This window comes from Cyprinus carpio, chromosome B5 (genome assembly GCF_018340385.1).
Source record: "Cyprinus carpio isolate SPL01 chromosome B5, ASM1834038v1, whole genome shotgun sequence".
NCBI lineage: Eukaryota > Metazoa > Chordata > Actinopteri > Cypriniformes > Cyprinidae > Cyprinus > Cyprinus carpio.
Window position 1 is genome coordinate 33,393,239 of NC_056601.1, and position 12,546 is coordinate 33,405,784.

The 12,546-nt window shown below is 35.2% G+C and overlaps 1 protein-coding gene across 4 annotated transcripts in view; it reads left to right on the forward strand.

The window, feature by feature from the left end:
- LOC109067049 (ras-specific guanine nucleotide-releasing factor RalGPS1-like) overlaps window positions 1–12,546 on the forward strand; it is a 123,625-nt gene that overhangs the window by 40,201 nt on the left and 70,878 nt on the right. For all 4 annotated transcript variants that reach the window (XM_042723224.1, XM_042723228.1, XM_042723225.1 and 1 more), the window contains exon 8: window positions 11,988–12,114. In XM_042723224.1, coding sequence (XP_042579158.1) covers window positions 11,988–12,114 — 127 coding nt within the window. The remainder of the gene's footprint in view (window positions 1–11,987; window positions 12,115–12,546) is intronic.

Consider the following 12,546-nt stretch of genomic DNA (forward strand, 5'->3'; position numbering starts at 1 on the left):
ACAAACGTCTGTCATTTAAAATGGAAAGTTGCTCTTTAAAATCGAACTTTGTGGAAAGAAACGTGGAATCCAAAAATAACACTTTTCTCACACAGCTATATACTATACCAAATTAAAAAATTGTATAAAACAAAAAAATGTAGAAACTGGGATGAAATCTGAAAGCAATCCGAAACCACTGTTTGAAATGAGTTAGAAACTAGGATGAAATGATCCACTGTTTGAAATGCACTATACTTTTGGATGGTAAGATCAAAAGTTATGTAGAACACTGGGATGAATCCGATCTGACTATATCCATTTTTTTTTGACGACCCGCTTAAACCATCTGTTAAAAGTGACCCATGCATTTTTGCATTTACACTATACTTGAAACAAAAGTTTGGGGTTGCACGAAATACAATGAATGCAGATGCAAATTTTTACAGTGTTTTGAAAAGTCAACTTCATTCTCGTACGGCGCGGCGGAGAAAAAAAGGCGCTTAATGCCTCCCTATTCTGGTGAAATGTCTAAAAACGGATTTATTTCTGTAACAACCCTGCATTTTTGCCTGCACTGCTCTATAATGACATGAAAATATTGCTCCACAATTCGTACGAATTTTACTGGGGAATATCCGACTTTCTACATGGCACACGCAAATGCACGTATCCGATTCATAATATATTCACATATGAATCAGGCCTGAATCCGATCTGAGAAAATCGGAATCCAGCGGTTTTTTCCTGCAGCATCATTACCGATCTACATGAGAGGAAAAAATCTTGGGTCAGTTGTCCACATGATTATTCTCACCAGGCTGCACAACAGAAATGCTGTATTTGAAATGATTACAATTAAACAGAGTTTAATATCAGTTTTATTCCTGTGCAAAAGAAAAGCATTTATTTGAAATTGAAATTTTTTGTGACATTTTTTAATATTTTTACAGTTGCTGCTTCATTTTTTGTTGAAGCAGTTTTAAAAGAAAAGCATTCATTTGAAATTGAAATTTTTTGTGACATTTTTTAATATTTTTACAGTCACCTTTGATCAATTTAATGCATCCTTGCTGAATAAAAGTAATAATTTATTTTAAAAAAAAATATGCTGTAGGCTACCTTTGAACAATAGTGTAAACTGCATCAGTTTGGTACAAAAGCTAAGTAATGTATCACACAAAAGAAAGATTGACTGAGGCAATTTCACTGTATTTTGCAACATTTTCTTAAATGTGTTTTTGTTTTGCAAGACCATTTGTATTTCTTGGATTTTTATCCACTTGCATCAGATTAAAACATAACCGGGATTGTCAGACTGTCGTTCTTGCACAGTATTGCTTTAAATCATGTTTGGTCAAAATCAAAACGTCCCATTTTGGTGTCTGCATCAAATTAAATTTACTAAAGTGATTTTACACACATTAAATTAAAATAATGTGTCTACTTTAATATGTAAAATAGCTTTTAATCAAAATAAAATGTCAAAATATTTGTAAATCAATGTTCATCTTCATTCACCGTAAGATATAGATTTATGTAAAAATGAAACAACATGCTTATTATGACCTGTACTTATTAAAATGTATAAAAGAAAAGTGGTCATATTAAATGTGACTATATATTAAATGATTAAGAACTTAATGGTATAAATTTAAAATGACAGTAAATTAGTTTTGGGGGCTTTGGGGCACTGAATATGAAGTCATGCATTATGTTGCAGTTTTCAGCTGGTCAGTAAAAAGCTTGCCAAAACCAGTTTATTTCTCACATATTGTGCTTAGTGAGCCTCCGTTTTGGAAATTTGACTGCTTGATAATGACCAGTTTAGTGACGGATGCCACTATCGATCAGGATGATCATGACAACAGAAGGGCTTCACCATTCAACTTTTTACTCCTGCATAGAACTGGAAACATGATTTTTTCATCCTTTTTGTTTTGTGTGCCACTGCTTCTAGTAGAAGTCAAGAAATGACTGTTTAAAGCCAGATTACTTGGTCCTGCCTGCGACATCCAGTGCTTTTGTTTGAGTCTGGAAGCATAGAGGAGCTTGTGAGGTTGAGGACTGAATGTCTGGTGCGTGCTTTTTGCCGTTTGCCGTTTGCCGTTGGATCCTCTTACACTTCATCTCTGATGCCAGATGACCACTTCCCCTAACAATTAACAGATGTTTGTAATGTGGAAAGAAATGATGCTCTTAGGATGTGTTCATCATTAGACCAGCAGATGAATAATTTCCTGCACTTTCATCCAATGGACAGTATGACCTTTGAAGAACTAGAAATGTATTTTCCACTTGATTCTGGTCGCCCCTCAATGGCTGTGTTTTAAAACCTCGTTGACTACTGCCTATAAAAGCACCGTCCCAAATTAACTGAAATTAAAACCTTTTTAAGTGGCCCTTGAGTTTGTGCGCCAATCAGAACTGAATTTAGAATGCATTTTAAATTCCATTTCTGTTTCTGATTTTGAATTTGAGCTAACAAACCGGAAGCAGAATTCAAATTTTGCATTTGAATTTAAGGAAGTGCAGTTAAAATCAGTTTAAATTCAAATCAAATTTAAAATATATATATATTACTATAAACGCAAAGGTTTTCAAATTAGCTTGATAAAATTAAAAAAAAAAAAAAAAAAAAGTTTAAAGAACTTAAAGTGTTTGGCTTTATGAACAGAATTCAATCGTTTAGGGTCATTAAGATTTTTAAATGTTTTTTTTGATTTGTTTATTTATTTACTTAAAACAGCAAAACCAGTAATATTGTAAAAAAAAACTTAATTTATTCCTATATTACAAAGCTGAATTTTCAGCAGCCATTACTCCAGTACATTAATAATAAATACATAATAAATTCAATAAGGATTATTGAAGTATGATTATTGAAATAAAATAAATAATTTTTTCTGTAATTATTTGTGAATTTTACTAGCGATTTTTTTTGTATTATTTCATTACATAGTATATTTACATATAATTATAAGTATACTTATAAAATTAACATTTGTCTCACTCCATCTGCCTTTTATTTTTTATATTGTTTATTTTATGATTACTTATATGATTTGATATTTTAAAGTTTTCTAGTTATTATGGAAGCTTGTTTCTGCAACTGGTTTTTTTCCCCTCACAATTTAAGCTTTTTTTTCTGAATTGCAAGATATAAACTTGAAATTGCAAGAAATAAGTCAGAATTCTGAGTTTATATCTTACTTTTTTTCTCATATAAAAAGTCGCAGTTAGGCTTCCATATGTTATTGCCTTAAAATTTAGCCAAAAGATATAACATTACACTGCCTGTGTTTTTTAAATAACCCTCTGCTCACTGGGTTTTGTACCAATTTGGATCCATTGGTCTGATCAATAATGCGTCTTAAACTCTGTGACTCTTCAAAATGCAGTGTTTTTGCTGTTCCGTTAATGATTTTTTAGCTGCAGGTTTAGTTCTCTGTGTTGGCAGTGGATGATGCCAAGATCAACTCTGCAGGCAGGTTTATGGCCCTGTCCGTGCACCCTTAGAGGAGCACCAGGGACACTTTGTCCTTTAAAAGCCGTTCCACAGCCATGGAGGAGGTCCGTGGCGCCGGAGGTTTGGCTTTGGTTGAGGTGACGTGGATGGGAGGGATTCGTTCATGTGCAGCTTAAGAAATATGAACATATCTGTTATAATGTGAAGCCCAGATTTATATATAATATGCAAGGGATTGCACATAAAATTTGATGTCAAGGGAACAACAACAGAAAATGACTTAGTGATTAATTGTTATTCAAAAGCTCGAGGCTATGATGACCATTTACAGTAGATAATAATGTCATGCAGCAAATTCTTTTTGTTATCAGTATGTGCAAAGGCTAGCTTCACTGAAGTTGCTGCTCATGCTTGCACTATGATATCACTATTGATATGATGCAACAGGTTTCCAAGGGAAAGTAATTAATCTGTCCACATTTGCAGGGAAATTCCACCCAAAAATAAAAATGATCATTAAATCAATTCAGCAAGGATGCGTTAAATTGATCGAATATAACTTTAAAGTCATTTATAATGTTACAAATAGTTTCTATTTCAAATAAATGCTGTCGTTTGAACTTTCTATTCATCAAAGAATCTGAAAAAAAAGAATTTTTTTCTTTTTTGCGCAGTTAATCAGCACATTATATTGATTTCTTTTGTGCAGTTAATAGCAATTCAATTTTAATCAATTGACAGCAGTGTTATTTTAGTTTTATGTGTATACTATTGTAGTTTTTATAAATATTTTGGATTAGCTTTTATTTTATATTTTTTCAATTTTAGTTCAATTTTTTTATTTAGTTTTAATAGATATTATACGTGTTCATTAAATATTAGTATTTAGATTTAATTTATTGTTATGTCAGTTCAGTTTAAGTCATAATTTAGGTTTTATTTAATTTCATTAAATAATTAAATATTTTTATAATCGTTTTAGTTATAGTTAACAATAATAAGCCTGACTGGCAGCCCTCCTTTAGCTTTTTAGCTCAATATCGCGTCTGGTTTGGACTTGCGTCTTGATTTGAACACTAACGGCTCGTGTTAAACTGGCTTGTAACTCGTCACACACCATGTGTGCTGCATGAATGATACCTCAGCCATCCACAATGGTGAATAGTGAATTTTGGCAAGCATTACTAAAGAAAACAGGAAAGTATTACATGGTTAGCTAACACACTTTACGGCCCATCTGCAGGTATGAGCTGGATGTGATTTGACTGTTCTGTATTGAAAGCAGCCCATGTCTAATTAGTCTTAAGGGACCAGTAGCACTTGTTCTATCCCCTAGTTTCCAGCAAGCGATGTGTCTTTCCTTGCACCTGCTCTCTCAGCCAGAGACCTCCGGATGCTTTTGCCAGGTCTTGCACACATTTTCCTGCTCTGTCACTCCGTTATTGTGCTTTATAGCACAGAACAGGAGCTTTTTCAGCAGCTTTGTTGCAAAAGGGTCATTTCAGTCCCTACTGTTGTTTAAAAAAGTAATGTCAAACGCAGAAGAAAGATTATCCAGTGTTCTCCGGTAGGATTAGCCTGTCGTTCGAGAGCTTTTCAGCAGCTGGCACTGAGAAAATTGACATGAATCATATATTGAGTAAATACTGGCTGATATTCGATATTAGGCATGCTGAAACTACCTGAAACATGCTATATATCCACTTTCAACACCCTAAAGCCCAGAATAACCGTTTTTTAAAACCGTAATTTCAGTGAGCACTGACTTTTACCAAAATAAACTCTGTTAGCTGCATTTCTGGCTTCATTGATGGGGAACGTCAGAGTTCTGTGGACATTAGTTTTATTTATGTATTTTTGCATGCAAGAAAATCTCACTCACAGGTATAGATGGTCCCATGGTTGTAGTTAATTCATCTTGGGTTTTGATCAATGTATGCTTTGTATCCCATAAGCTCCAGTGATTTCCTGGCAGTCCGGTCGACGATCTGCAAAGTGGCTTTTGTTGGTAGAGCAACATTCAGTGCAATACTTGTGTGTAGTGTTGCATCAGAGACTTCAGAATGTCAAGACAGTGCACTTATATTAAGGCAGAATAAGTCTCGCTTTCTAAATTAATTGGCCACCGAGTGAACAGACTTTCCTCACAAGGTACTTGGTTGCAACCAGAGATATGTTCATAGCATTCCCCCACATTTAGTGCTGCCATGTACTGCAGTGCAAGGAAACATCAAATTCTCTAAAAGTGTGACAAAACGGCGATGGAACTGCTGTAACAGCAAAGAAGCAGGACTTTTGACGTTTCTTTTCATTTGTCCAGTGAATCTTTTTTTTCTTTTTTATTAAAAAGTTTGATTATTTGAAGTTTTCCTCTTATGGAAGCATGTTTCTGATGGATGGATGGATGGATGGATGGATGGTTGGTTGGTTGGTTGGTTGATTTGTTTAATTCAAATTCACGAACTGAACTGTAATTTAAAAAGCTTTCTCAATTCAGTTCTGAATGGAAACATATGCAAAGAGAAACAAACAGATGATTTAAGAGCAGTGTCATCATGATGATGTCAGTCTCTCTCATCTGGACACATCTGTGAAAATGCGGTTTATTTGTGGACAACTGCTCCACATTCAGCTCCATAGTTTGACACACAACTGCTCCCTGAGCAACTGGACTTCCTGTCAGGCAGATGTCAGGTGGTCAGACTTCTCCACACTGACCGTCCACTCGTCCTCTTTCCACGATCACACAAAGACCACATTCTACAAAAAAATTGAGTGCCGAAAAATTCAGGTAGCGACAGCTGCATTTACAGAAATTCTGTGCAGTGTAGCCGGACTGGAGTGGAACTGAACAAGTAGTTGTTAATGACGTATTTTTAATATGTGTCAGAGTTGTGTCTTTCTGTATTTGCAGTGTAAGAAATCACATGGTACATTTGGACTCATAAGTGTTGCCAAATCTTGCTAGAAAATACAACATATAAGAGCATAATAAACCCATAATAAACTCGAATCCAAATGCGTTATTTTCAGAATAAGCTGTGTTACCACAACTTGCCTAATTTATTAACTTCATAATTTGGTTTGCTTTAGGAGCCGAGCCTGAACAACGAACACGAAGACACTTAATAAGCGTCACTTATAATAAGTGGACATGGCAACCCTTTAAGAGTGCGCTCTGTGCAGTAGCCTTCCAAACGTAAACCAAATACGATGGCTTTGCGGACAGTGGTTTAGTTAAAATCTCCAAACATAATGAGTCTTTGGTTGCTGTTAAAAATAGCAGGTGCTAAATGCGCGAGAGTTAAGGTCTTTGTCAATTTCTCATCCGAAATTTCTGCATGTTAAAAAATAAATACGTCCACACATTGTCAACGCACTGCCTCCAAAACTCTCATCTGTAAAAAAAAAAAAAAAAATTGGATCAGGTTCTATTTTTCTCCTTTTCGCATCAGTAGTAAGCATTTTGATAGGAAAGGATGACACATATGATAAAAAAAAAAACATATTTCAGACTCAGTGTGCAAGGATCTTTAGATTAAAGTTAAAGAAGTTAGTTCTGTTAAATTAGATTCACTACCGGATTTAAATGCGGTTGGAACTTACGAGTGTGTACTATACATGGCCTTAGTCTCAACGTCATCATCAGATTTAAAAATTCAAATCCTTTAAATTCCACTTCCCATCATTCTAATTTCAATTTCAAATCCAGTCCTGCATGTTGTAACCAGATCAATTCAAATCCACACTGTACGGGAATTGTAGTGGAACTACTTCTTCAGCTCTGAATTTTGCACAAGCCTGGTTTCCGAGCAGAAAGCTTCTCTTGTATCTGATCTTATAATCGGAGCGATGTTTTCTTGGACCTGAAAGCACTTTGGCTTTTTAATTGACAGACGATCAAAGCTTGATTTCAGAAGCCTGGTTTGTTGTATTTAGACGTTACACTGGCTGTTAATCCATCTAACAGTGTTTCCATTGATCATCTCGCTGGCGTGTCCGCTTTCATGTGTGATGGTGGAATAAAGGCCTTTCTGCCAGGATTCCTCGTGTCAGTTCTTCTCTGCGTTAAACGTTAATGATTACGGTGGTAACAGGCGTCTGTGAGGCGTGTAATGACATAAACCATTTGTTCTAGTCCGTTAAATAAAAACGCATGCAAATTTTTAAAAGTCATTGCCTTTAATATCCTGATATTTGGACACTGTCAAAGAATGTGGCTAAATCTCACGAAGCCTGTCAAAAAATGTTCCAGTCATATTTCAGCCTGAAAACACGTGAAAAAGAAAATTGCAGAAGAAAGATGAAGACATTTTTTTAAAGGTTTATCATGAAGAGATTAGGTCATCTCTGAATGTGCTGTAAATTTAACACACATTTGGGAATGCATTATCCGCTGTTTACTTTACACATCCGTATGATTTCCAACATATTTTTGAATAGAAGATTATAGTATTTCACCTATTCTGCCAAAATAAAATCCTGAAATTTAATTGTTAAAAGCTGGAGGGTTTGAACGTTTGAACGTGAAGGAGACAAATTACTTTTATAACTTGTAAAATATTTTTTTTTTATATAATATTATCTTCACGCATTCATATTTTTTTTACAATATAATTGCAACTATATTAATTATATTTATAATGATGCTGAAAATTTTATGTACTGTATATACATTTTCTTGCCTAATTTCCTGAGATTAAATCGTATTGAAACAAAGAGTTTTATTAGCTGATTTTAGCCCAAATAGTGATATAATCTGATATTTAATTAGATAGTATATAAATATAATAATAACCCTAATATTTTAAAATATTTTAAGTCATATTGTTTATTGTTATTGCATTGTTTTTGCTGTAACTGTAACTTTGCTGTAAATCATGCTATTCCAAATTCCAAATCAGAAATTAAATCATTTGTCATCTTTTCTGTTCTTTTCGTTTGTGGTTACATGTGTTGAAATCATTTGTGTCTTTTTTTTTCAGTATGTTTGCAGTTCATGTAAGCATATCTGACGATTCCAAGCAGCGAGGCCTTGTGTGTGTGTGTGTGTGTGTGTGTGTGTGTGTGTGTGTCTGTGTGTGTGTGTGTGTGTGTGTGTGTGCGCGCACTTGTTTCCTATACCGTGCTTCCTCTTTCATTGCAATCCATCCGTATTCTCAGAGGAAATCATACGCCATCACTTCCCCACCTCACGCACTCATCCATCACATTTTCCATCTCAATCAAATCTGCTCACCACAAATGTGAAACATGACACAGTGTCTTCCGAAACATCTTATCCCAATGCCAACTATAACACCAAGATGCTGACTATCCCGATTTCATATCCCATTCCTCGTATCCCATTCCATATTCCACTTTATCGGCTCACTCGAAGTTTCCATGCTGGGTGAGTTGAGTGACTGTATGTCTTTTATAGCTTCGGTCCTCAGCTTTCTTTAGCTTTGCTTTCTGACGTGCATCTAGCTTAGTCTGAAATCCCATCATAAAAATGTTCCTATGCAGCCACTTAAAGGATATTTGCTGGCTTGCTTGTTGGGAAAGGGTCATGTCATTGTGGAGTGATATATTAGCAGTCTGTCTGCACTGTCTGAACATGAACTGAAGGAAATTTCCTCTTGTGCAGTAGTTTTTTCCACCAATCCCACTGTGCGCCGTTGACAGTATATCCATGTAATTGACATTTCCACCTACCAAGTGAAGACTTTATTTTCTTACACTTAGAGGCATTTGGACAGTCATACCTATTCCTGTTGCTCATACTGAAGGTTAGTAATTAAAACATACCTATCAATGGTTTCTTCTAAAAATGTTAAGGTGCATTCCTGTAGAAATGCCAAGGTCATGGGTTCGATTCCTAGAGAATGCATGAACCGATATAATGTAAAATCTAAAATAATTGTTTCTCTGATCAGCCATAACCATTTAATCTGCATGTATCTATCATTATCAGTAAAATTCAGTTAAAATAAAATTCAGTCACTTAAATGTATTCTTTTAGAAGATACTATTTGTACACTTTTTTCATGTATGTAAACTAGCTAAATAAATAAACAGCCAAACAGTATAGAATGATTTATTTATTCAAAGAGATGTATTTATTTGTTATTTAGCAAGAATGCATTAAATTGATCAAAAGTGACAGTATAGACATTTAAAAGATTTCTATTTCAAATAAATGTATTTTTTTCATTTCATTATTCTTTAAGTTCATCAAAGAATCCTGAAATCCTGATGTTTCCATAAAAACATGAATCAGCACAACTGTTTTCAACATTGATAATAATCAGAAATGTTTCTTGAGCAGCAAATCATCATTTTAGAATGATTTCTGAAGATCATGTGACACTGAAGACTGGTGTAATGATGCTGAAAATTCAGCTGTGCATCACAGAAATAAATTACATTTTAAAATATATATATGAGACTTCTTTCAGAAACAACTTTTGAACAGTATTGTGTACTTAAATTGTATACCTTTTGCCAATATCATGTATGTGTTAGCCTTTTTTTTTCTTTTCAAATATATGCGTTTGTACAGCAGTTGTTTGATTGAGTGCCTTGACTTGCGCCTTGATGTTTTCTTGTCAACGTCTTGAGCTCAAGTGCTCCACAGCTCTGTGTTTTGCCCACAGTTTTCTGCAGTAGTCAGTGGAATTTCAAATGTGTCTATTTCTTCCCATCATGAGGTATTTACCACTGCAAATGTACAAGCCTTTAGCATTGTCCCCTTGAGCCTCGTAAACCAATGAGATCGTGGCTTCCATGAGCTCATGGCGTGACCAGCCGGAGTCATTATTAATGAGGCACATGTATGGAGGCGCGAGCGTCTCCTGAGTTTTGCACCACATGCCCGCTTTGGCTTTGGAGTTGTTGGTTGTATTTGAAACAAGCTGGGTGGGCAGAGGTACAGTATAAACTATTAAACCTATTGGGAAATGCAAGCCCAAATGTTTAGATGTTTTGCAATATTCCGTTTCTTTTTAGATGTTGTAGCACTTGCACAGTGGAGAAATGTTTTTTTACTGTCATTTAATTCGTCATCACCAAACAGTCTCCAAAAGAGACATGTTTGCGTTCACATGCCTGCATGGAGTTTAGTTCTGAACCAAGACGGTTACCAAATATTAGCTTTATCTTCAGGACAGTTTGTCCCAGATTTAACGTAAAAATTATTGACTATGCTACAGATCTTAAGGGCTTTAACCTCCAGAAACGACATGCATTTGTGTTTTCAGAGAGTGTAGCGCAGGTCAAACCCCAGGGCATGACTGCTAACAGCTGTGAGGCCTAAAAGAAGCATCAGAAAACAATTGGTCTGATGGTTTCCCTCCGCAGGTTGTTCATTCACTCGGGACGGGCTGCTAGAAACCGTTTGTTTGCATTTGCTCGTCGTGTTGAGAAGGTCCCTCTACCAGCTGTGCATTGAAACGCTGTTTTAACCATTTATTTCTTCTTGAATTTTGTGACTTTCTTATTAAGGGTCATGAATGTGCGTGCAATGTTTTTGGAAAGGCTGTCCGAATATTGCTTACATCGATTGTGTTGGGGTCAAATTGGCCTCTATTGGTTTCCAAGCAATTTGCCAATAATCAAGGCTTTGAAAAACAGCGAAGAGTCTGGTAAAAATCAAAAAACCTTTTATTGTAGCTTGCCAAACATAAAATATGAATTGCATGAGAGCTTATGAAACTTAAAACTCAAAGCGTATTTGAAACTGAAGACTTGTCTTCTGAATCATCCAAGAGGAATTGAGTGCTTCTTCATCTGTTCGAGTTTCACTGTCAGAAAGAAATCTGTGAAAGGATGGTTTGTTGGATCTTAGTCACTTGTTTGTCGTAGCACTGAAAAGTGTGAGAAACCCATTTTACTCTCATAAGGGTTTGAGATCTAGACATAAGAAGGCAAGAACGAATAGCAATAAATACAAAGTACAAATAATGTTATATATTAATTATACTTAGTTGTGGTTATTTTCACTTCATTGTGCAAATAGTCACTAAAATTAATTAATAAAAAACTTATTATTATTATCATTAATTATTCTGTCCATCTCATCTGATAACTTTAACATTAAAATATATTTGAAAATAATTGCATATTTCATATTGTTTTTAAGTCTCTGAAAACCTGCAGTAGAGTTGTTGTTTGTTTGTTTGTTTTACATGATCCTTTCATGTGTTTCGGTGTTAATTTCTGCTGAATTGCATGTAAACCATTTGGGGGTCAATTTGACCCACAACACAAGTTCAGGAAAGGAGGGTTAAATCTTAAATCTTCTGTAATCTGCAGTCCTCAGCCACTCATTTCCATTTAATGAATGTAAATTGGCATCAAGCACCAAAATACATGCTAAAAAATAAGTCCATATAAGACCCGTTGAGCCTTCAGATGTTCAGATCTGACTGTTGATCTATGCTGGGGGGGGGGGGGGTGTTGGATTTACTTTAAACTATTTCCACTCAGAAATTGCTATTAAATTGAACAGATAATTAAACCGAAATGGCAAGTAATCAACTTTCCTGTTTTCCTTCAGCTGATCAGCCGGAAGGACAAAGCCACGTTTGAGAAGCTGGACTATCTGACCTCCAAAGAGGAGAACTGTGCCAGGATGAGAGAGTACATCCGCTCCCTCAAGATGGTGCCCTGCATCCCTTACCTGGGTGAGTTCTCATCTGTCTGCTCTCTCTCAGTCTCTCCAAACGTAAATGAACCGGAAGAATGATCTCTTTAAGATCTGACTGAGCGAGGGATCAGGGTTTGTCTGGTTACTGCCGTCCTGTTTGCCTCTGCAGGTAGATTCTGTAAATACATTGTGTGCTTCTACAAATCTCAAGTATTTCTTGCTGGATACAAGTATTAATTTCTTTGAAAAAACACTCACAAAACATTTGAATGGTTGTGTATGTGTTGATAATATTTAATTGTATTGTGGTTCGTTTCATTAATGCCTGATTCTTTTTTAGAGATTTATAAAAGCTTGAAACTGACTTTGTATGTCTATATTTATACTTATAATGCATCTCTTCTGGACATTTGAACGTACTGAGATCATTGTTTCATACACACATTGAACTTAATTAATTCATGAAAAG